This window comes from Hemitrygon akajei, chromosome 12, assembly GCF_048418815.1.
Source record: "Hemitrygon akajei chromosome 12, sHemAka1.3, whole genome shotgun sequence".
Classification (NCBI taxonomy): Eukaryota; Metazoa; Chordata; class Chondrichthyes; order Myliobatiformes; family Dasyatidae; genus Hemitrygon; species Hemitrygon akajei.
The window spans coordinates 69245809-69272307 of NC_133135.1; the positions used below are offsets into that span (position 1 = coordinate 69245809).

Sequence of the window (26499 nt, forward strand, 5' to 3'; positions counted from 1 at the left end):
CTTGGCAGATGAGGTAAAATGAACCTAAATTCAGAAGGGAGAAAATCAGAGCTGAAAATGGAAGACAAAACTTACCCAGTATTTGGGAAATTGAGCCAAGGTTGCACACACACAGTTTAATGAATAGGGCAGTTGAGACCAAGACATGAACTGACATAATGAAATTATGATATTTCAATTATTACTGAGTCCTGGCATAAGGAAGGATGGGAGCAGCTGCTTAACCTTGCTGGATACAAGGTTTCATACTGGGTAGACAGGGATAAATTAAATATATAAGCTTTTAGTGATACATGTACATTAAAACATGTTGAAATTTGTCATTTACATCAAATCAAATCAGCAAGGATTGTGCTGAGCAGGCCTCAAGTACTGCCATAGTTCTGGTACCAACATAGCCGGTCCACAACTCCAGAACGCTAACCGTGTGTCTTTGGAAGGGAAATAGAAAAAGTTGCAATATTGATTATGGAAATAATCACACATAACAGTGAGAATAGATGAACATTAAAAAGGATAATAAACTGAAGCCACATGGTTTAACTGAATAAAAGGACTCTCTCTGAGAGAAGTATGAATTAGATTTCTATTTGCCCTGAGGTAGATGTAATAGAAAAATTAAAGGCACATTTCTGACAAAATTCACACTATGTGAGAAATTCTAATTAATGTGATATTAGCTAAGATATTGTCAGTGTGGAGAATACAGAATTCTGAATTTGGCTTAATGGAATATACCCAAGCTGCTGAAACGAGAGCATTTCTCTGATTAGGGTCATTATTCTGATCAGCTTAGCACAATTTTGGAAAAGGACAAGGATAATGTACAAGTAACAGCCTTAAATTAGAGAAAAGGTAAATACTGCCGGCCTGAGAAGTGGTTTTGGAAAAGATTCAAAACAACTACATGTAGGTAAATCAGTCACTGTCAGAGCAATGTGGAACATCCAAGAAGATTGCATGGTGTTCAAAGCAAATAGTTCTTGCAGCGTAAAAGGGAAAGAGAACGAGATCTAGAGTCCTCTGGTTTCCAAGTGCCTTGAGGCTAAGGATAAAAATGGAAATCTTATGTGAGATGCCAAAATATATCACAATAGAAAATCTTGCATAGTAAAGGAAATAAAAAACATAAAGAGGTATGAGAATATATTGGCAATTAAAATAAACAATCCAAACACATAAAGAGCAGGAGACAAAGTATGTGGGTATGGGATTTTATTTGCTTGACTTCTTCCTGCTTCCTATTTGAGCCGGAAGAATCACCTCCCTGGTCTCTCAGCAGTTCGGCAAGATTTCAGGGACAGAAATTATAATTGCAAATAATAGAGAAGCAGATCAGGATTACTTTTATTTTTAATAAGTGTGCAACAAGTAAGTTAATAATTGCCAATGATCATTACTCACATTATTTTCAGTGGTTTCTTCAGACTTGTTACCTTAATTCTAAAAACTAAAATTCTTGAACATGCTAAATAGTGCTTCTTATTTCAAAGTGTTTTCACTAATTTTTATATGATAGTTTATTAATGATATAATTTAGATTTCACTCAATTAAAAACATGAACACACAAAACACATCGAAGGGTTATCAAATCAAAGGTCTAGTTTCCGACTTGTGAAAAATGTACATCAAGGCACTTCTCAAATAATCATAAAGCTGGTTTCACATTGTGTCATCTAAATATAATGTGAGGAATCATTTTATTGCCTTCTGTTGGGATGAGCCGATTTTGATGATTTCAAGTCCTAGTAAAACAAATATGTATTAAAAAGCATTGCAATTCCATATGTTTTGTAAATTACGTTAAATGCCAGAAATAAATTGTCACCTTGGCATTTCCAAGCTTCTCTTCCCTCGATAAATTACTGAAAAAAATTGAATATTAATAATATTTAATTCATAAATGTATAAATTAACACAAATAATTGATTAAAATATTGCTAATTAATTTACAGATGGAAATTAGATTCAATATATAGCCAACTGTGGGAAATAGTTCTTACCCATTGCACCCGAATTCATAGAACAGGAGACTAAAAAACAAAGAACAAAGTACTTAAACTCTTACTTGCTTTAATTGTCACTAAAACTTGCAATGTTCAGGATTTCTAAAAATCCTAAATACAACGGAGTGACTGAACTGATTTCAGTTTCCTTCTATTTCAAATAATAACATTACCTGAATACATTTTCATCGGACAAAATGTGATTATTGATCCATCTGTGGAAATTGGAGAAACAATGACAGTGTAGAGATCCCCGCAGTAAATCTCATTTATGTCACAGTACGTGACGCTGGTTGTGGGGGAGCAGGTGAAGTTTGCATTGTCGCTGGTAACATTTACTACGTAATTCACAGAGGAAGAGGCATGCCAATAAACTCGTAAAGCATTGCTTCCTAGCCTGTAAAGTTTAACTGCAGATGGACAGCAGCCACCTAATACAAGATACAAATACAAGTACATTATATACATTGACTTTACAAACACTATACACACTAGATCATACAATGAAAATAAGCTAACTGGTTTTCTAAACTTAGAGCAAAGGATTCAAGCACTTACTAAACTGAAATAGAAATAGGAAAAAATCTCAGTAATAACCAAATTTACTTAAAATAGTTCAAACATTAACTGTAATATAGAAGCAAGCAGACATTGACATCAAATCTGAAATATTATCCCACAAAAATCTGAAGTTGGAATGGAAAGTACAATGGGCACGTGCTTCTGTATCATGTATTGAAATCCTGTATTTCATATGTAATTTGGGAGTACAATCACTATAGACACATGATAAAGCTAGGAGAGGTATTGTCAATCTGAACTAAATTTACTGCCAGTGTAAATGTTAGATGCCCATTTTTTGCCTCGAGTGATTTATTTCCTTTAATCAGAAATTCAATTTACATAACAATCAAATTTCCAGAGAAATTTCAATTTTGAAGGAAAATTGACAGACCGATTTTCCCTCAGATTGACATCTGGTCTACTCACCAGCCAGCCAGTGAAAGCCATGTTATGAGGACATGTTAATTTTGTGAGCCAAGCCTGGTTTGTGTTGTACCATCCGGGCAGCCTATTGTTTTGTGTTGCACCAACATCAGGCATGTTAGATTGTCTCCAGTCTGGAAGGGAAGCAGGTTCCTAGGGATAGGTGGGGGGGGTGGGGTGGGGGGGTGTCATTTCTGGGAAGGATGACAGGGAGGTGGCTGCTTTGTGATCACATCCTTCCAGTTCCACATAGACGTGCATCTCTCTGGTCCTGTTGAGTCACACCACCATCTATGTCTGACCCCAGTTTGTGCAGCACCTGGCTCACGCTGCACACTCCAACAGCTCTGCACGTGAATAGGGATTAGAGCCCCTCTGTTGTCCTGGGACTTCAACCCGAACTCTAAATGGACACGCAGCCTGACTGTGTTAGACCAGTGATGGATGCTGGGCACCTATCTTGCAGTGACATCTGTGAGCCTAAAATCATTGGTCCTCCTTCCGTCAACACCCAGCTTGGAGTGGTACTGACCCAAGTCTGCCACGGGTATAAATGGAATATTCAGCTTGGGCATCCTGACTAGAATTGCAGTTATAAAAAGAACTGCAATTGGGGATCACCAGGTTCAATCTCAATGAAACCACCCGAAAGGTTATGACCTTAAAATGGGCTGCTTTTCAAACAGCATACAGTACATCTACATGGTGAATAATTGAAAGTAATATCTAAATACAGGTTGAATTTTTGTTTTACTTACTGGATGAATATCCTTGGTATCTACACTCTGATACCATTCCAGTTTCACTAATGGCAAGTAAAGACACTGTATAGTTGGTGCTGCAGGTTATACATCCAAGAAGACAGTGGGTTTCTCCGGTGTGGCACTTGGCTTGTCCTTTAGGCGACTCCAGGAGTGTAGTATATGACAGTGCTCCAGTTGCAGGAGTCCAGCTAACATTGGTTATTGACTGTGTAACTTGTACTACCGTTAAGTTATTAGGGCAGCAGGGTGCTAGAAAAATAGAAAAATTACAGCTCAAGTTGCAACTTTCTACTTCTAAATATTTATCCCCTTAGTATTCAATACTAGGAAATTCCTTTGAGATTCTTAAATCATATTTTGATTCAGGTTATAATGTAAAAGATCACAATTAAATTAAACATTGAAGTGCAAGTGTCCAGAAGTTCAGCTCTAGTCAGTAGCATTGTAGTGGCATCAGAACATTTTACACTGCCTTTGAAATTCCGTTTCAGACTGTATTGCACACTAAAGGGATGAATTAATTTTGTCTTAACAATATTTCAGTCCAGATTAATTGTTCATAAATTGATGAAATGTACTCACCTTTTCCTGATAAAAATCACACTGGTAATAAACTAATATCCAAGTATAAAACATTTTTTGGAATCTTAATTATTCATTTTACTATTCAGAATAAATCTAGTGAACATGTTCAAAATTTGAACAGTTCTCACTTCGTCTGGCCCTCTTGTTCAGCACCTTAAATGGCCCAATGATGTCTTGAGGTACTGTAGTACAAAGTTACTTAAAAGCATTATTATTGAAATGTAGCAAAGTATAAAATACAATTTTTTATAAAGTGTGGTCCCATATTGGTAACAAGTGATTTCAGTGTTGTTGGTGGAGGGAAACTTGTTGACCAGACACTGGGAGAATCTCCCTGATCTTTGTTAATTGTTAATGCCCACTTTGGAAGGATTTCCATTGGATTAAAAAGGCAAAGACATTCATCCTCAGTAGCTTGCCTTGAGCAGCAGCAAAATCCACTTACATTGCTATCAGTGGAAATGATACAATAGAATTAATGCCACAGCTTCTCATGTTCAGTGCAAACAAATCAAGGATGGGTTTTCACTTTGAGTATTACAGATTCCCTAATTAATGCAATAGTGTCAGTTATATTTATGTGGACAAATCACTGAGCTATTGTCCTGAGCTATTTAGCAAACCAATAGAAGTAGCAATCCTGGGATAATTTTCTCCTTTCATACAGAAATACTGAGACCGGCTTTTTTTGCCCCCGGTTTACTTAGTATCAACTAGAATAAGCATTCCCAACTCTGTAGCTGTTGAAGCAATCACTTGAGTTGACCAAAGTGTTTTTGCAATGGATTGTCTATTGGTGGGTCTTCAGGAGCCTGTTGAGGCTGATCCAGAAGCCACATTCTGGTGCAGTGTGGACACGAGTAAGTAGTGGCTATGGTTAGCTGTTGAGTCTTTTGATTGTTCATCCACTCCTTTTGCTGTATTCTTTGTGGCACAGCGGAAGTCGATCTCATGTAGCACAGCTTCCTCTTGAACAGATTTCCTCCACGTGCATTTATTGACAGCAATGTCTTCCCGGTTTTTTAGATGTCATCTTGAATTCCTCAAGACTGATTTTGATGTTATCTTTGAAGCATTTCCTTCGCCCACCAGGGACTTCCTTCAGCTGGGAGTAAAGGATCTGTTTGGGGAGATATGAGGTAGGCATCTGAATGACGTGACCTATTCATCAGAGTTGGTGTTGTTTCATTGTGGTGGAAATACTGTTCTATTGGGCTCTTCCAGTGGTGTTAGTGTGTTTGTCCTTCTAGTGATCCTCAAAATCTTTTGTAAGGTTCTTTGGTGGTATTGTTCCAGGGCTTTCAGGGTGTCTTTTGTGGGTGGTCCGTGACTCAGCTCCATACAGTAATGCAGGAAAGACAACTGCTCTATGTACCGAAAGTTTTGTTTGGGCCTGCAGGTCACAGTCTTCAAGATTCTTTTCCTTGATCTTGCATAGGCACCACTAGCACTGCTTAGGTGGTGGTTGAACTCTGAGCTGAGGTCCACTTTAGAGGAGAGAATGCTGCCGAGGAGGGGCAAGTGCTCTACATTTCAAGGACGATATTATTAACTTCAATGGGGGGCTGGATAAATGACTGGTTAGGCAGTGGATGATATAGGATCTGTGTCTGGTTTTATATTTATTCAAGACACAGGGCCCTGTATGCTTTGGCAAGGGCATTCGGAATACACGAGAGGAATTCTTCAGTGTGCAATGATGGCATTGTCATCTGATAACTGAAGCTCTGTGATGGTGGTGGTGCTGACCTTGAACCGGTTGAGGTTGAAAAGCCTGTTGTCCTTTCTATACACGATTGGGTTTCCCTGTGGCAGGTTTTGGCCAATGAGGTGAAGAATGGCAGCAACAAAGTTGGCAAACAGGGTGGGTAAAATGATAATGATGCATTCGTTTGACTCCTGATTTGATCTTAACCAGATAGTGGAAGGAGTCTGACGACATGGATACGTGCAAGCACTTTGCCTGTTGATGGGAGAGAGATGCCTCTGTAATGGTCACAATCTGCCCTGTCTCCCTCCTTGAATATTATCACTATTAGAGCATTCCTCAGCTGAGGGCAGTTGTTCCTTTCTCCAGGCCTTCAGGAGCAAGGCATACATGTGGTGCAAGAGCGCTGGTCCTCCTTCCTTAATGATCTCTGCTGGGATCCTATCAGGACCAGTGATATTTTGCTTTTCAGTCTCTTAATAGCATCATGGACCTCTTCCATACTGGGAAGTTCTCCCATGCCCTTTCTCACAGATCTTTGGAGGATTTGGTTAGTAATCATTGGTTCAGTAGAATTGTTGTAATTAAGTTCTTGAGAGGGCTCTCTCCATCAATTTCCTTCCAATCCTTTAGCAAGCTCTGCCCATCATCTGAGCACAGGGGGTTTATCCAAATGAATTTGCTTTAGTAGCACTGAAGAAGTCTTTCAGGTCATCAAATTCTGCCAGTCTCTGGGTTTCCAGGGCTTTCTCAATCCACCAGAAGTTTTTTAGCTCCATCATCCTGTGCTGGACATTTGCCTTGGCTCTGGAGTAAGCTCTTCTTTTGGCCTTGCTGCTGAGGACATTCTTGAAGATAAGGAGTTCTATCTTCATATTGTTATCATGAAACCAATCCTGATGTTTTTCTGGACTTGTAGCCAAGGATATTTTTGTAGGTGTCAAGGACAGTGGATTTAAGCAGACCCCAGCATTCTTCAATATCCTCCAGATACTCCTGTTGGAGGTTTTCCCCAAACAAAGCCTGAAGGTGATGCTGGGTGGCAGCGTCCAATAGGCTCTCACATTTTAGCTTTGGCCTGGTCTGCTTCTAATAAACCCTTCTCTTTGTCCTGAGTCTGATAGACACGGTGGAGTGGATGTGGTGATGAATCTGTTCAGCATCCAACTGTGCCAATCATGGCCCTTGTGATTAAGGCCCATCATGGTGGTCCCTGGATTGGACAATGATATAGTCAATGAGATGCCACTGTTTAGATTGTGGGTGCTGCCATGAATTTGTTTTTCTGGCAGAAGATGGTTCTTGTGATAAGACTGTGCTCAGCACATGGTGTGAAGTAGTACTCCATTTGAGTTAATGTTGCCAATATCTTCCTTTCCTATGGTACTCTTCCAAACGATGAAGTCCTAATTGACCCTGGCATTGGAGTCCACTAAGAGATTTAGCTTATTCTCCTTGGGGATGCGCGACAGTGTTGTGTCTAGGTAAGTGTAGAAGGCTTCTTTTTCGTAGTCGTGCGAGTCCAGAGTTGGTGCATGAGCTCCCACAATGGTTGCCATCTGGCTCTTGGCAAACAGATCATCACGAGATGTTTGCTGATTCTCATGGGAAGTTCAGAGTTGACCAAAAAGCTGTTTTAAAAAAACACAAACCAAAAAAATTTAAAAAACCCGCAACAGCAACACCTGGATCCTGGGCTTGACAGCAGCCTTCCCTTTCCAGGGGAAGATGTAACCACCCTTCTGCTCCCTCAGTTGTCGTTTGCCTGCCAGATGGGGTTCAGAAAGAGCAGCTAGGTCAGCTGGCCATCATCGGCGATGATCAGTTTTCCTCTCTGGTTGATCACTGATTGCACTCTATCAGAGCGCACACATCCCAGGCTCCAAAGGTCACGATGCTTTGTTTCTTACTGCATATAGCAGTCCCTCTGGATGTGGTCATCCAGTCAGGAGATTTCAAGGGAAGCTACTTTAGAGTGCCTTTTCCAGACCCTTCCCTGAGCGGGATGAGCAGGGTGGATCGTAAATTGGGTTGCTCAGTTTTGGGGTGCCACTGGGGAAGTGTTCTTCCTGCCTCAGTCCATGAGCCCAGAGCACACAATCCTGCCCCTTGCACAACTTCCTGATCACCGCAAAACTTAATCCAGGGTGTTAGGGTGGATTCCCTTCATGGAAAACACTGGTGTGTGACATTGTTTAACATGGGGAGGCTGGTGCATGGACAGCCACCAGAGGGCTGAATCCAGAGATGAGGGGTTAGACTATGAGGAGAGATTGAGTTGCCTGGGACTGTACTCACTGGAATTCAGGAAAATGAGAGGAGATCTTATAGAATCATAAAATTTTGAAAGGGATAGCTAAGATAGAGGCAGGGAAGATGTTTCTGCTGATTGGCGACACTATAACTAGAGGACATAGCCTCAAGATTTGGGGGAGTAGATGAAGAGGAACTGCTTTTCCCAGAGGGTGGTGAACCTGTGGGAATTCTCTGCCCAATGAAGCAATGGAGGCCACCTCAGTAAATATATTTAAATCAAGTTTGGATAGATTTTTGCATCGTAGGGGAGTGAACGGTTATGGGGAGATGAGTCCATGGCCAGATCACCCGTGATCTTATTGAATGGCAGAGCAGACTCAATGGGCCAGATGGCCTACTCCTGCTCATATTTCTTATGTTGTTATGACTCCTGGCAGATTGGGGCAGGGTCCAGTGGCGCAAAGTGTAAGGCAACTGGAGACCCTTCACTGCTGCAGCCTGCCTCCTGTACTGCAGTTGTGATGTGTCATCATCTTCCACCAGCTCCACCACCGGTTGGATTGCTGTTTGTCTGGAATCTCCCTGTTTGACCTTACCGCCATGGGTGACCCTACCAGCAGCTGAACTCCCAAAAAGGCATCAACTGCAACGAGGTGACGATCTTACTCTATAGTTCAGCAATTTAGAAATCCAGTTACTAGTTCATACAGAATATTGAATACTACTTCAGCTACTGACACTGCACACAGAGCTCACCTTCCAAACACCCGAATGTTGTTTACCTGTTTCTGTTGGCATGCTGTAGCTGGGTAAGCTCCTTCCTTCTGGAGTAGTGGCTACTACACTGACGGAGAAGGTGGATCCACAGGGTAGGTGAGCAATTTCACAAGAACATCCAGAGCTATTGCAGGATCTGATTCCAGCCTTTCCGAAAACAAACACTTTGTATTGTGCATGAATATTATTTTGTTCCCATGAAATATTAACCGTGGTCGGATTTATCTTTGTAATATTCAGAATTCTGGGACTGCATGGTCCTATTTAAAGAATACAGCAATTTAAAACAATGTTATTCACATAAATTTCATGTCGCTTAACTTCAGCGATCACCAATTAAACAAAGTGTAATAAATATGTTTACAGATTTTACAGCCAGTGTGTATACCTAAAGGGAAATCTATTATCATTCATTTTTAATAGTTTCACCTCTCAAATTTGAATCAAGCATAACACCAACATTCTCAGAATTATAAGGTTTATTTCAGATTTCTAACATCTGCAGGATTTTATTTTTGGATCTCTTCAAGAATTCTATTCTACATATCACAGAACTTTCAATTAGTTTGTTTATGGGACCCAAATTATAAGTTTGAAGTGGTCTTTATACACATTGTATATTTACCTGTTGTGATTGGCTTTCTGTGACATGAATTGTTGAATCCCCTGATATCACTGTAAGAATATATAGTAACATTGTATTGTGTATTGCATTTCAATCCAGATAAGGTACAGACTGTGGAAGTGTCATTACAGAATACTGTTGAGCCATCATCTTGTGCCTTGGTTTCATACATTTCAGCTCCACGAACGGAATCCCATTTCACCTCAATAGTATCACTCGAGACAAATAATGTTTTAACTTTTGTTGGACAACATGGCACTAGGAGAGAAAGAATAAATTCTTTAGTCCAAGCAATGGCAACACATCTTCAAAAAGTTTACAGGCACAGAGTAATAATTAGTATGATGTTTTCTAGCTATAACTAACTATGAATGTAATACTTACTCGTTGTATAATTTAAAACATTGCCTGGAGGACTCTGACCAGCTTTGTTGTAGGAGAAAACACTGATAAAGTACGTGAATCCACATTCTGACTGGAAGTAACATCTTTTAAGTGTAGTGTTACAGGTAACCTCCAGGCCATCATCCCTTTTTACAAAAGTATTGTAGTAATCAGTCAGAGCAGATGGGGACCAGGATACAGTTAAGTTCCCTGGATGCATCTCCTGAATTGTAATATCATGTGGACTACAAGGTACTGCAACAAAGAGTAAATGAAAGTCTCATTAAAAATATACTCAAAGCATTATGTCCTATTAGTAAAAGTGCAATATATTCCATCTGAGCTATTATTTAATATTGATTGAGAATGCAGTAGGTAAGTAATCTCACTTCATTTCTGTCAATCTGATTTATATTGCCATTGTTTTCAGTGAGGGCTGAGGACTCAGCCAAACTCCGGCAAAAGCCAATGGACAAATGCGAATTGGGGTCCTACTTTATCAACAAGACCCTGACAGGAAAATAACTTTCGGTGCAGTAGGTTTCTCCATTATGGAGGATATCTCAATTATCTGAGGCCACCAGTCTGAAATACCATTTTCAGTTTGCTTTCCAATAGAGACCACATTTGTCCAAACTCAAAGGGGGGAATCTCTTATCCATCTTCTTTATATGCATAGAAGATTGGTTTCTTTTTTGCATTGATTTTTCTTCTGGTATAAAAAGTATGTCTACTTATATTTTGTTTACTCTTGCATCTATGGATATTTAATTTTCCTATACTCCAGTGACCCAGTTATTTGTTAGATCAGCATTCCCCACCAACGCCACATCTCCTTGTTTGTAGAAATGCCCATGGCAGTAATATTTTCACCTTATTGATGCAGAAGATCTGCATAGGTTTAAAAAAAGTGGGGAGAAATTAAAAAAAAAAAATCAATAGGCTGATTTATTTATTTATTTTAAACTATGTCTATTACATGTTTATTTCCAAATACCTGCTTACTTCCAAATGATGATCAATCTTCATTGTACAAATTAAGTGGTTTACAGATTGCCAATACTTTACTTGTTAAGTAATTGAAAGTTAAAATACATAACAATGGTGAATATGAAAAAAAATACAACCAAACTATGGTTTCATTGAAAATGTTTAGCAGAAGTTTTTCATTGCATTTGTGTACCTACCACTAGTGAACTCAGTAGGCCTTGCAGGGTCAGAAGGTCCCGCTTCATTAAAGGCGACAACAGTGACATTATATTGTATACTACACTGGATAGGAGAGATGACACAGGATGTGGATTTTGATGTGCAGTTCTGGACAACCTTGCGAGATTTCTCAATGGGTACAGCAACATAAGTTGTTGAGCCTTCTGAGGCATTCCAAGTAACCATAACTCCCAGGGACTTACTCAGTGAATCAATTGTGAGAATTGCACGTACTGCTTTTGGAGCAAGTGGTCCTGAAATAAAAACATCCAAGTAAATTAGTTTAATTTCTGAAAAAATAATCGTAATTTCGGTGAAATAACCTTTTTGCTTTGATTTCCTGATTGTGTGGCATTTCTAAAGTCATTCACATATTTAAAAATCTGTTAATTTAACCAATCTATAACAACTTGTCTTTGTACTTTGAAGATGAGCTTATTTACAGGAGTGTTATTAACGAAATTTCACAGCAATCTTCATCAGAAATGATTAGAAGATATGAATTAAAGCATGGTTATGGAATTAAATTCTATGGTTCATCTTAAAAGAGACAAAGATAGGAAGATTTATGAAGAAAATTCCAAAGTTTAGGGCTTGGCACAGCACTAAATTCTGCTATTCATTTCCTAATTTGTACTAATTCTCATTCAACTATCAGTCTGCACTTGTTGAACTATACTGGCTCCCAGTTAATGAAGGTGCATCTTTTTTTGGTTTTCAAATCTTACTCTCTCCCCTTACGGTCCTTTGTAAAATTGTAATGATCAAATTTCCTAATGTTCTTAATGCCCATTTGGTACAACAATCACAGCAGAATTAACAATGGTGAAACAAATTAAGTTACATGAACATGAGGCCATCAGTAGAAGAGTGCAGATGTCTTGTTGGTCCCATTTCATTTAGCAGGGTATGACCACCCACACATTCAGTTCCTTTATCTACCAAGTCAAACACAATTATCATTGATAAACCAAAGATTTCATAATTTATCCCCTTTCATTTTCCCAAAAAAGAGATTCCGGAGCAACATCATCCAGAACCACTGTTGATTTCTGCATATAAATTTTTGATGGCCTGATTTATCTTCAACCCCATCTCTTAACTCTCCAATTGTCTCCAAACTGTCTGATTGTTTGTCTAATGTCCAACACTGGATAAGCAAAACTTTTATCCAACTACATCTTAGGAAGCCATTATCTTCAGTCCCTATCTTTCCTCACCATACATCTCCCCTTGTTATGTGTCACAACCAAACCATTTGCAAATCTATTGCTTTAGTTTACCACATTGCTGAGTTCCATGTTTTAGAGTCATATCATATGACCACCAGTCCTTTGGCCCAACTCGTACATGAAGACCAGGATTCCCATCTAGACCAATTCCATTTCCTTGCCTTTTGGCATGAAGCCAAAATAGTTCTGTTGGTAAGGTCAGACTAGGAGAGTAGTAGGGGATAGGGACTTAATCGTTGGGGGTACGGAGTGTGGTACATACAGATTTATTTGTTACATTCTATCTCGGCCCATTATGCTAAGGTAATCCCAATTAATATTGGGTGGGAATGTTAAAATCACCCTCTACTATAACCCAATTCTTTTTACATCCTGCAACTATTTGTGTACATATTTGTTCTTCACACTCACAGTTGAAAGCCTAGAGTGTAACACCTAGAAAGTAACTGGCCTTCCTTATTTCTAAATTACACCCCTGTAGCTAAAATACATTGTATGTGTTATCCTTATAGCTTCATTTGCCAATCCCTGTGGGATATCTTCCATGAATACCACTGTATTGCCCTCCCTGTTGACCAGTGCAACACCTCCTCCATTTTTGGAACCCTTTCCCTACCCCCTTCAGACTTGAAAACAATATACCCATAACATTAGGAACATCAATCTACCATTCCTGCTCCTCCCTCCGCCATGTTTCCATGATTGCCATATTATAGTCCCATGAGCTGATCCACAATCTTAACTTCTTTGTCTCACCTGCAAGGCTCCTTGCATTAAAGTAAATCACCTAAGCGTACCAGCCCTTGTGTGCTTCCCCACCTACTCCATCTCCGACTGCTCTGCCCACTTGACTTGCTGATTGACTATGTCTGTCTCCCCACTACTACGTTGTCATGTTGAGTCCACCTCCTTGCATCACAGGTTTAAAAATCACACCAAGCAGCACTAACAAACCTCCCTGCCAGAATATTGATACCCCTCCAGTTTAGATGCAACCTATCCTTACACAGGTTGATCTGCATCCCCCCCCCCAAAAAAAAAGAGGTTCCTGTTATCCAGACACAAAGCATTGCCCCTGCACCAACTCCTTAGCCATGTATTTAGTGGTTCCAAGTTTGTGTTTCTGTAGTCACTACATCATGGAACAGGGAATGATCCTGAGATTACCACCTTAGAGGCATTACTGATCTCACCTCTGCTGCTCTCCCCAGGTCATCATCATCCAAATGGTATACTTGTCTAACCTTTACACTGTTCAGAAACAAATTCCTTGGGGGACTAATTGCTGCTAAAATCCTCAGCCCTGTCATTGCCTTCTGCCTATGCCATTAATACCATGACTTCTGTTGCTCACCCTTCCTTTTCACAATTTTCTGCAAACATTCAGTGACGTCTTTTACCTGGGCACCAGAGATGTAATGCACCATCCTGGAGTCATCACAGATACATCTTTACGACCCCCTCCCCCCCAGACTATTGACTCATGTATCCCGTTACTCTCCTCATCGGATCTTTCCTGCTGACCAACAGAACCAATCATAACACTACTGATCTCACTTCTGCTGTTCTCCCCAAGTCATCATTCCCCACACCACCCCACCCCCACTGCCAACGGCATCTGAAATGGTATACTTGTCTAACCTTTACAGCGTTTGGAAATACCTTGCTTGTGGGATTAATTGCTTCTAAAGTCATCAACCCTGTCTTTGTTACATCTAGGCTTGAGAACTCCAATGTATTTCTGACTAACTTTCTTAATCTACCCGCTGTAAACTTGGCATCTTCCAGATATCTGCTTCTGCATGCAAATTTGTACCAGATACTATTCATCCATCACCCTGAATGCTGACATATCAATCAGCACCCAGATGATAAAATTCTCATCTTTGATTTCAACTTCCTCCACGTTTCTTTCCTCTCCATGTCTTGCTGTAAAATTGAATACATCCATTTCACAATTCCTGTCCGTGCTCATTTGGCTACCAAAAGATTTTAATATATAATGTTTCTTCAGAAGAATGTTTTATATAATTAAAAGAAAGAATTTATTGTTCTTCCCTTACTAAAACAAACCAACTTTTAAAAATATTCTACATAAAAACTTGCCAGAATTAAAAACACAAACTACAATAGTGAATTATCGAGTTCCTTATGAAAAAGTACATTTTAAAAATAAATTTTTTCTCTTACTTGTCACTTGTTCTTTTATCCTGTCATCTCCAGATATACCATTGGCATCCAAAGCATGGGCTTTTATAGTGTACCAAGTGCCTGGGTCCAAGTCAGTAAAAGTTACATTGGTAGACGTTGTGGTCTTTTTAATTTTGTTGCCCATTGCATCTGACCTGATGATAATGAAACTGTATTTCACAGCGTGGGACACAGGCTCCAAACTCACAGTGATGATATTAAAGTTTGTGGAAGAAGAGTGGATGACTGGGGCATCTAAAACTGGAAACCGACAATTATTCTTAGAATTTGCATTAATAGACAAAACTTCTTAAACAGTATATGGCAAAACTTTAAATGTAATTCTCATTAAATATTTACTCTAAAATAGATTCATCAACTAATTGTTGTTTATTTCACCTCAATTCTATGGTTTATGATTCTGCAACAACATTGATTAAAAATAATGGTATATTTAAAATCAGTTTAAATTTGTTATGTATTGAATTCACACCAGGTCTTATAGAAACTTAGAAATCTACAGCACATTACAGGCTCTTTGGCCCACAACATCGTGCTGACTGTGTAACCTACTCTAGAAACTGCCTAGAATTTCCTAGAATTTATAGTGCACAATTAAAACCATTTTCACAAAATACAATGAACCCAGTCACAATGAATTGTGATTGAAAATGCCTATTGACTTGCAAATTCAAATAAGTTTGTGATCGTTTTGCACAGTGTAGTAGTAGTAGTAGGCCTCTGTTGGTCTCGATAGACCATGGATTTGCGCCTTGGGAAGTTTCCAGGGTGCAAGCCTGGGCAAGGTTTTTTTTAAATGGAAGACCGGCAGTTGCTCAAGCTGCAAGTCTCCCCTCTCCACGCCACCAATGTTGTCCAAGGGAAGGGCATTAGGACCCATACAGCTTGGCACCGATGTCATGGCAGAGCAATGTGTGGTTAAGTGCCTTGCTCAAGGACACACACACAGCCTCAGCCAAGGCTCAAACTAGCGACCTTCAGATCACTAGACGAATGCCTTAACCACTTGGCCACACGCCAACACTGCACAGTATAATCTACGTTAAATAGCTTCCACTCAAGATTTAATATTTTACTGACACTGTGTCAAGTCTACAAGTTTCCTTGAAGCAGTCTTCAATTTCCAAGTACACTTGTCATTTACACTATTAGCAACTGTACAGGAATTGCTTGCATCTGAGAGTCAGCACTGTCCTGCAGCACAGTAGGTACCCCTTGCTTCTCTCCACCCTAATGAAGATTCTATAAAGATACCTGTTCTTGTTTCTACGGGCAGAGATGGCTGACTGCTTCCTCCAGGATTTGAAGACTGCACAGAGATGACGTATGAAGTATAGGGCTGTAGACCTGTCAGGGTTCCTGATGAATCATTGACGTCTATTTTAGTGATTGAATTGCCAGCTTTGGCTTTCACAATATAGCCTGTGGCTTTGGGAACTGCAGACCAATTCACAGTAATGCTATTGCTGGTCTTTGAATAAGCCTTTATGTTCAAAGGGATATCAGGAGCTATAAAAACAAAATGAGAGTTAATTCAGAATTTTTTTCCTCAATACCTTAACCGATAAAACTGTTCCATTTTCATAAACAAGTTAATTTAAATAAGCCTTTGTGGCAACAATGTCCTTGCATTATCTTTACATCTATAAACCATTTTTGGTTCTGTTATCAAATGATTTAGTAATGAATGAGCTGATTGCACTCTCTAATTCACCCAATTTAATGTTGAAGCAAGATTTGATATTATTGTGTACAAAATGAATATATTCTCACCTTCATCTCCCAGAAGAAAATGATGCATGGGATGTTTCACTCTGACATGATCTGAAAATCCTGGATATTGGACCTTTGATTTGCAGATTTTCACTGGGGAGCATTTGATTCAGTCCACTGAATGGTTAAATAAACAGCCCTCAGTGTAATGAAGACTTTAGTATTCAGAAAACTAGAGGATCCTGGATTGTTCAGGTTGGAGCAGAGAAGGCCAAGGAAATACTTAATGAAGGTTAAATATTCAATATTCCTGGGGATGGGCTTGACAGAGCAAATAAGGAGAAACTATTTCTACTAGCAGGAGATTTAGTAACTGGAGGGCATTCAGCTAACATAACTGGTAATAAAGACCAATAGGAGGAGATTATTTTAAGGCAATGATTTGAATGGCACTGTTTGGGAGAGCTGCGGATTCAATAGTACGTCCAAAATTTTTGTTCTTTAGCTGAAAGAAGAAAGTGTGATATAATGAGAGAAAGGAGAGTGGTTGAACTAATTGGTAGCTCTTTCAAAGACTGGCAGACCTTCATGGGTTGAATGGTCTCACGATGTTTGATTCTTTATTTGCATGGTAGTTAACAAATTGCAAATAATTGAGGAGGTCAGGAAGGGGAAGATTTTCCTCTATTGACTGTATTCAACATTTAAATAATTCCTAACTTGTGGCACAACAATCAAACTAAGTTGTACTTCTTTGAACGATGCCTCTGAAATATTTTATCTCCATCATGGCAGTGACTTAGTTTAGCAACATGTTTTCACTCCAGAAAAGGTTCTAAGGTTTGAAATCTCCTATTGAGTCTCCTAAAGAAGGCACTTCGTAGATGTCCATTCCGCCCCCCCCCCCACCCCCAGATTCTACAAACCAACTGGTTTGTAGAACACACTCCCCATCCCCCACTATAAAGTGTTGAGGGTGTTAAGGGCCAAACTCTAAAGTCCAGGATCCATAACCATTCACCAACTCACTTCAAGCTTGATTTGATAACATCGGTGAGTAAAGCTTCCAAAATACAACACCAACATGTTTCATTGACCTATTTTGAAATTTTAAATTTCTAAAATTTTCAGTTAAACCCTCTATTTTAAAAGAAGTTAATCATACCACAACAGGCACATGTTTAAGCCCGAATTCAGAACTGTGCTTTCATCTGATTACTCAGTTATCATGGTTTTAAAAAAAAATGTACTTCTGGTGTAAAGACAACTTCATTCTCAAGAAACCTTTTTGGACTCCAAGGTCGGTTCTCCAGTCACAAACACGTTACCCTTGATCCAAAGAGTAATATCAGCACCATACACTCACACAGCATTAAGAAAACCTAAATCACTGGCAACTTCCAAATAGTGAAATCAGAAAAAAAGAGTAATTTAGATATTTGAGTATATTCATTCAGGCTATGAAATTTTCTGAAATACCCCTGATAACTCCATTTTAGAGGATACAGTAGTGTCTATATAGAAAATAATTTATTACCTCCACTAAACTAGTGTGAGCAGACCTCAATGTAAATTTGTGGTTTTAATAATGAATATAGTTCAGTAGTTCAGAAATTAGTATTATCTGTATTAATAAGCAATCATTTGTCTTCACTTTTTGCCATTCTTGTACATGTACTAGCTTATTTAAAATAACTAGCTTTATATTTTGTATTAAATAAAGAAATCACACAAATTTTTAAATGTTTTGTAAATAATTATCACAACTTAGCTTTAAGATTAAGGTTACTTAAGATTTAAGTAACGAATTTACTCACTTCTGAAAAAGGAGAATCAACAATCGCAATTACAACAAAATAAGTCACCATTAAAATATTTTGAACCATTATTTTCTGAAGGAGTGAATTGAAATTTGTTGTTGTTTATCCTTCTCTTTCATTTTTGTTTAATTTTTTTGTATGAAAGTTACAAAAATTAAGCACTGGTAATGCCAAAACAAATGTGCACTCCTAGTCTTGAGGTGAGGGAAACAGACAACTGTGCCTGACCCTCACAAATCAGATTGAGGATTATGAAATTAAATCGTCGAACTCAATGTTAAATCAGGGAAGGTAATTGAAATTAAAAGCGACATGGAAAGATTTGATTAAAAATGAATGAAAGTTGAAAAAACCCTATATTTTCATATCTCCACCAATTGAAAGGCAATATTATTATAAAATTTTTAGTTCTTAGATATTGATTAGCAATAAGTAATACTTATATAATCGGTTACAAGGACATAAACTTTCTGCAGGAGATTTAATTCATTTCTATCCAAGTGCAAATCTTTCAAGCCTATTCCCGACAAGACAAACAAGTGAAAAGTTCATTGAGATTTCTGCCTTTGACTTTGCATTTGCTCTCCCCTGAAGTTGCTGCTTGGTTTCTGCGAAAATAATCGCGACTGTCATCGATCCCACCTTTGCTGTGACAGGAAGCTACAGGTAGAGTCACACGGATTTGAAGGAGCGGAATATAATTTTGTAAAACTCGCCTGTCTGGTGTTGTATTTGAGCTTCAGCCAGTACGTTCCCGCTCGAATCAAAAGCCTCTACTTTGATATTGTACTGAGTTGCAGGCAGCAGGTTGGACACAGTACCGAGAACAAATCGATTGTCGAAGAGAACAAACACAGGCTGTTGCGTGGCTGTGTTGGAAGCTGCAGAAAGCTTGTAGGAATGTGCTCCAACGTATTGGCTCCAGCGAGCTGAAATACTCCTGGAAGTCACGGTGTAAATCGATAGGGTGAAATCTTAAAAAGAAAGGATACGGATTAACGAGTGTGGTTTTGTAATCGGGTCGCGGTTTGTGTGTGTAGTAAATGCAGGCGTGCATAAGTAATACAGTATACTACAATTAAGATTGTTGCTGGCTATGTAAATACTTTTAGTCTTTAAACTCATCCCTTTAATATACTACGGACAAAGCCATATTTTTCGTTTGTAGCCGGAGTACCGCGTGACTTCATGCAACTTATCTGCTCTTTATAGAATCCAGACCCATTTGGCAGCAATAATTACGAGTATCCATTGAAAGAATTATCTTACCCACGCTTGCCAAGGACATCTGGGAAAAAAATTGAATAGAATAAAAGCACAGAATTCATTATGATATTATTTTCATTTTCTAATGCGGCTCATGGAATGTTACAGTTAAAATAAATCTCCCTTCCACTCAAAAGGGATTTGACACAAAAGTGTGACAACAGGATGGAGCATTTTTTTCGCGAGTTTCAATCTTGCCATGGCTTTTGCCATAGAATTTAAATATCACGTTTCTATTTCAAATTTCCCTTTTTGAATCTCCCCATTGATTCAGAGCTCACGTCTGGGGGACGCTGACAGCTATTGAAAGAACCACTGTTCTAACATGCAGCATCTACTCAAAAGGGTCCCTTTTGATAGTCAACTGAGACGTCCTGGTACATTAACATTCACGCGTGTATATTTAAAGTCCTCAGCGGTCCTTTCATGCAAAACAAAACCAATTATTATCGGAATATTAAAGCAATTTCATCACGTTTCAGAAGTGCTGTCAGAAACCATACCAATTAGATAGTTGGCAAAGTAATTTTATTTATAGAAACTTGAAACGTATCTTTCTAATGTGCGCACGCTTTAACTCACGTTTGTAATGCAGACAAGCAGCACATAAGTCAATCCTCCAATGCCCATTGTTTGGTGGTTTCCCCAGCATCAGTTTGGAACCAGATTTGTGCGAAAGCGGCGTACGGTTTCACCGTGGACAAACATCCGAAATATCACTTTATAAGAACGGCCTTACTGCGCGAAATGACTACAAATCCTGAAGTCTGGCACCGCCCCTTTCATGCAATTTAACCAATGACACACCGCAGTCCTATTTTGGTATTTGCACCCGTTTGCCTTATGACATCCTACAGCGGGCTGGCTACACCTTATTTTGTTGGAGCGAAATCTTCAAGTTCTGAAGTGAAATACTGTTTGAGTCTGAACGATTATACCTAATTTTGAGTACTGTAGATTGCTTAAGCCAATTCGCCCTTGGCAGGGTATGCGAATAAAGTAGCCACTGAGGGTGCGTTCGTGGTCTTCTGCTGTAGCCCATCCACATCAAGGATCGACCTGTTGTGCATTCAGAGATGCTCTTCTGCACACCGATGTTTTACCGTCGCCTTCCTCTCAGCTGGAACCAGTCCGGCCATTCTCTTCTAACCTCTCTCATTCACAAAATATTTTCGCCCACAGAACTGCCGCTAACCGAATTCTTTTTTTTTTACCATTTTCTGTAAACTCAAGTCTGTTGTGCATGAAAATCCCAGATCAGCAGCTTCTGAGATACACAAACCACACCATGCAGCACCAACAATCACTCCGCTGTAAAAGTCACTTAGATCACATTTCTTCCCCCATCTCTGATGCTTGGTCTGAGCAACCGTGTCCGCATGCTTTTACGCGCTGAATTGCTGCCACAGGATTAGCTGACTAGATATTTGTATTAACCAGCAGGTGTACAGGTGTACCTAATAAAGTGGCCACTGTGTATTTGCAGATGAATTATCTGAGGCATCTGTTCTAAATCATCTGGCGGTTGAACTCCATCAATGTAAACCCCTGACGCCCCAGTGCCCTTCTAATGAAGGGTTCAGACAGTTTCCTTAGCTGGTCTCTGTCTTGCCACCCAATCAGAAGACTATGGGTTCAAAGCCTTCTCCAGACATATATGTGCTAGGCAACATCTTTCAGAGACACTAAGCCCTGACTTCTCTCAGGTGGGTGTAAAGATTTCCTGTTCTTCATTTGCTCTCCAGATAGGAATAAGATGGGAGTGATCAGCTACCGTCTGCGTGCACAGACATCAGAAAACAAAGCAGCACCCACACTTCAACTCTCCACATCTACTGCGTACCATCACTGGCCAACATTGCTCATTTTGATGGATAATTACAACCCAAGTCTGATGGTCCCTCCTACTACCACGGTCCCCCATAGGTGATTTCTCACCCATAGCTGTTGGTTCAGTCCATTTTGGAAAATAAACTGGAATTAAAATATTCTATTGTCTCACAGGGTAATCTCTAACAGTGGTTTATTATTAACATTTCAGAAATCAATTTCTAATTTGTGCATTTGGTTCATTAATAATAATCTAGTTCTTATGGCCAAGTTCCAGATTTTCATTTAAGTGGACTATTTTGGTCCAGATTCGTCTTGTTTGCTCTATATCTTTACTTTCATAGTGGTAAAATCTTCACCTATATTTAGTTTTTCCTGATAGCAGTGATCTTTCTGTTTCGATAACATTGTTATATTTTGAACATTGCAGTTTTGCAATGCTTCGTTGTCTCTTTTACGGTGTAGAGTCCAGAAACGAGCTGAAACAATTTTTCCTATATTTTGTTTTTACAGGAAAAATAGGAAGCATTACGCTGTGCTTAAACCATTTGATTTGTTCCTTTTGCTTTTAAAGTAACTGTTGTATTTTCAAATCGAAGCATTATCTGCCTTGTCTTGGGCACCATGGTAGCTTAGCAGTTATTACAACACAGTTACAACGCAGGGTGTCGGATTTTGGAGTTCAGTTCTGACCCATCGTCTGTGAGGAGTCTGTACATCTATCTCCCTGTGGAATGCATGGGTTTTCTCTGGGTGCTCCAGTTTTTTCCCACAGTCCAAAGACTGTAAGTTAATTGGTCTTTGTAAATTGTATCATGGTTAGGCTAGGGTTAAATCAGGGGTTGCTGGGCAGTGCAGCTTGAATAAATGATCTCCAGTTGTTCAAGACCCACTCCAGCCTGTGTCCATTGGTCCTAAAAGGCCATCCATTGAGCCAGTAGACTCCATGCTCATCCTTCTCTCCCTCCCTTGGGATTTTAAGATGTAGTCTCTTTCAGCATTCATCTCAAATGTCTCTGTTTTATGCCTACACATTTCATCTTATGTGCACATTCATTTATTGAGATAGGGGAATAGGCCCTTCCAACCCTCGGGCCATGTCACCCAGCAATCCCCAGGTTTAATCCCAGCCTAATCATGGGACAATTTACAATGACCAATTAACCTACCAACCATTATATCTTTGGACTGTGGGAGGAAACCGGAGCACCCGGAGGAAACCCACACGGTCATGGGGAGAACATACAAACACCTTACTGGCAGCGGTGGGTCTTACACTAAACAGACATCTTCTTGTATATGGGAACTTGGTAAGCAATTGCATTTCCAACTTGCAAACTGTTCAGGTGATGAACAGTTCACAGGAGTAGAACTCTGCTGTAACCTGAGGAGAGCCTGTACTTAACAAAAAAACAAAAAAAAAAATACAGGTGTGTGGATAGTAATGGTTCAGAGGGATATGGCCAAATGAAGACCAATGAGACTAGCTCAGGTAGGCATGGTCAAATTGTGCCGAAGGGCCTTTTTCTGTTCTGGATCTCTCTTTGATGTGCAAAGTATAGACATAAATGTGAGGAATCTGCTGGGAGGGGGTGATATTGTTCAATCAGTTGCTGTAATTTTGGAGACAAATCTGTTTATAAGACACAGGAGCAGAGATAAGCCATTCAGCCCGTCGAGTTTGCACCGCCTCCATCATGGCTCATTTATTATCCCTCGCAACCCCATTTTCCTGCTTTCACCCTATAATCTTTGCTGCCATTACTAATCAAGAGCCTATCACCCTTCCCTTTAAATATACCCAATGATTTGGCCTCCACAGCCATCCATGACAATGAATTGCACAGATTCTCCACTCTCTGGCTAAAGAAATTCTTCCTCATCTCTGTTCTAAAGGTACATTCTTCCATTTTGAGGCTGTGCTCTCTGGTCCTGGACTCCACCACTATAGGAAACATCCTCTCCATGTTCATCCTAACTAGGCCTTTTAATATTCAACATCTCTTTGCACTGAAATTATAGAGACTGAGGGTCCTTAAGCAGATTGATTGTATGGTGAATAATTTATGGATGCCCCCTTCCAAGCTCACATACAAAGGTAACACTTGAAGCAAAGTATCACATGTTTGGAGACGTAACCTGTGGTTACTATGGTCACTTTAAAAGCAGAAAGAACAACTGCACTTTGATTATAAAACTTGGAAAAACAATTGTGTTTTGAAGCAATATCATAGTAGAAATCTCCTCAACAAATCGCATTTCAGTACCAACTAAACTATATGATGCAAATTAAACTAGATGCTGAATGGGAAAGGGGTCCCTCTTGTCACCACCCCCCTTACCCTGTCATAATTATTTCTGTTTATTCCCAACTTATAAACAGTTTATGCTATGAACAGTTCTCAGGAATGAAACCCTGCTGTAATCTGGCGACTGCCTGTTCAAACACAGGAGGCGGTGTAAAAGAAATATACTCAGCTAATTCCTTAGACAGGAGGTTTGCCCTGTTGTGAGCAGCTAAAGAGATTGGATTGGTATTGTTTGGAGTTTAGAAGAATGAGGGGTGATCTTATTGAAACATACTCAATCTTAAAGGAGAATGATAGATGATTCTACACAAGGGTGAGCTTCAAATGAGGGGATATAGTAACAAGAGTAAGAGGGAGTCATTTAAAATTGAGGTGAATAATAATTTCTTTTGAAGAGGTTGATGATTCTCTAGAATTCTCAATCCCAAACCCTAAAAGGTAGATCACTAAAGATATTTAAAGAGGAGGTAGATCAATATTTGGAAAGATCAGAGAATTTAGGGCCATGGGAACCTGCACAAAAGACGAGCTGAGTCCTGGGAAAGGTTAGGCATGATCATGCTCTTTCACATTGATAAGATCATTAGCATCCTGGTACCTAAGGGAAACAAGGTAATATACCTTTGTCACTACTGCCCAGTGGCTTTGACATCCACCCTCATGAAGTGCTTTGAGAGGCTAGTTATACATACATTAACTCCAGCCTCCCAGTCAAACTCAACCCACTGCAATTTGTCTACAATTGAAACAGGTCTCTGGCATCTTCTTGGTATTACACTCTGCAGCATCCTGACAGTAAAGATATTTATTGTAGACTATGGTTTATTGACTACAGCCCCACCTTCAATTCTACAATTCCAAGAAAATTTACTTCGAAATTCCTAGACCTGGCATTCAACACTTGCCTTTGCAACTGGATCCTTGACTTCCTGACCAGCAGTAAGGATAAGTGGCAACACCTCTGTCATGATTATTCTCAACCTGGTGTCTCACATGGCATTGTCCATGGTCCTCTACTCCACTCACAACTATTTCTCCAGATTTTGGTTTAACTCCGAACTGGCAGATGATACCACCATAGTGGGCTTTATCAAAGTAATGATAAGTTGGAGTACAGGAAAGACAGAGAGGTCCTAGTGACATGATGTCAAGACAACAATCTTGCTCTCAATGTCTGTAAAATGAAGGAATTAGTCATTGAATTCAGGAAAGGGGTGGTGCACCTGCTTCTGTTCAGTGGTGCAGAGGTTGAACGGGTTGAGAGTGTCAAGTACCTTTGTGCGAACATCACCAGTAGGCTGTCCACCACAATGATGCCACAGCAAAGAAAGCTCACCAGCAACTCCACTTCCTCAAACACATTTGACATGTCCCCTTTGCCCCTCACCAATTTCTATTTTTGCTCCATAGAAAGATTCCTATCCAGGTGCCTCAAGGCTTGCTATGGCAACTGCTCTGCCAGTGACTGCAAGAAATTGCAGAGACTTCTGTGCATTGGTTACCAATCTCCTTTCCATGGACACGGTCTGTACTTCTCACTGCCTTGGTAAAGCAGCTAGTATAATCAAAGACCTTCACTTACCTCTTTCTCTCTTCTTCCCCCTCCCATCAGGCAGAAGATACAAAACTCTGAAAGCACATACCACTACACTCAAAGGCAGCTTCTATCTCGCTGTTACAAGACTAATTAACAGTACCCTAGCATGATAAGATGGATATTTGTGCTCATGATCCGCCTTGCACGTTACAGTCCACATGCACTGCATTTTCTCTGTGATTGTAACACTTTATCCTGCATTTAGTTATTGTTTTAGCTTGTACTACCTCAACGCACTATTGTAATGAGCTGCTCTGTATGAACTGTATGCAAAGCAAGTTTTTCACTGTACCTTGGAACACATGACAACAATAAACAATTTAGCAAATACGTAAAAATTGCTCAATACAATAACCATACTTATATAGTATTGAAATGAATGATATCAAAAGCACACAAGACTGATAAGAAAGAACAATTACTTAAAGCGAAGAGAAAGAGGAATCTAATTCTGGCATTTATAGGAATGAATGTATGTGTATATATAGAGCTTTAGAATTTAATAATATTATGGGAGCTTAATTGTATGTAGCGGCAGCCATAAGTTGAATGTTTGTATCTCAAGGACAGCTTGTACTTTGGGGCACAAAACATAAAAGTATTTACTTAATGTGGTGAACTACATATACCTGTCTGGACACGCCCCTCTGCTGACTGCTCCTGTGGCTCCTCCCACAGACCCCTGTATAAAGGCGATTGGAGGCACTGCTCCTCCCTCAGTCTCCAGGATGTTGTGTGGTGGTCTCTTGCTGCTAATCGTGGTCTCTTGCAGCTAATGGAAGCCTATCGTTCGCCTCCCGTCTCCGAGAGTTATTGATGGTGCATCACTTAAACAAAACAAAAATTTTGAACAACCTCTTCTTGAGCTTCTAGCTGGGTACAGACATCAATTATAACTGACGTTTCGTTGAAAAACTCCGCCATCTTCATCAGGGATTATGCCTGGACATGTCAAACCCAGTGGTATTTAGGCCCCTTCAGTCTGTCCCTCCTGATTGGTTAGTCCTTATTCCAATCAGGTTTATGCTCTCCCACCTAGTTTACAATCAAATTACAGTTCTTACTTAGAGCGAGACCTTCATCTTTGTTAAAGTTCTTTTTCTCTAGTTTTATTTCAATTACTCCCTTTACCAGGCGTACCAAAACCCATTGGCATAACCCAGCAGTTTTGCACCGTCGAAGTCAATCCTATGGCCATTGCAAATGCAATGTTCTGCTG

The 26499-nt window shown here is 39.6% G+C and overlaps 1 protein-coding gene across 1 annotated transcript; it reads right to left on the minus strand.

Moving 5' to 3' along the window:
• Positions 1 to 1206: 1206 nt before the first annotated feature.
• On the minus strand, positions 1207 to 20310 carry fndc7a (fibronectin type III domain containing 7a). The gene is made up of 14 exons (XM_073063418.1): positions 20127 to 20310; positions 19548 to 19566; positions 18995 to 19252; positions 16000 to 16254; positions 14725 to 14985; positions 11281 to 11556; positions 10094 to 10348; positions 9710 to 9967; positions 9090 to 9344; positions 3753 to 4007; positions 2181 to 2438; positions 2005 to 2034; positions 1830 to 1866; positions 1207 to 1746 (listed from the first exon to the last, which is right to left on the minus strand). The coding sequence occupies exons 1-14, from the start codon at positions 20172 to 20174 to the stop codon at positions 1740 to 1742; spliced, it is 2472 nt and encodes an 823-aa protein (XP_072919519.1). The 5' UTR covers positions 20175 to 20310; the 3' UTR covers positions 1207 to 1739.
• Between the last annotated feature and the right edge of the window lie 6189 nt (positions 20311 to 26499).

Coding starts and splice junctions, on each gene's coding strand:
- fndc7a (XM_073063418.1), bottom strand. CDS start 20,174: ATGGGCATTGGAGGATTGACTTATGTGCTGCTTGTCTGCATTACAAAC. Junction 11,557..14,724: donor GATAAAAGAACAAGTGACAA/GTAAGAGAAAAA, acceptor TTTTTATTTCAG/GACCACTTGCTCCAAAAGCA. Junction 9,345..9,709: donor CAGAAAGCCAATCACAACAG/GTAAATATACAA, acceptor TTCTTTAAATAG/GACCATGCAGTCCCAGAATT.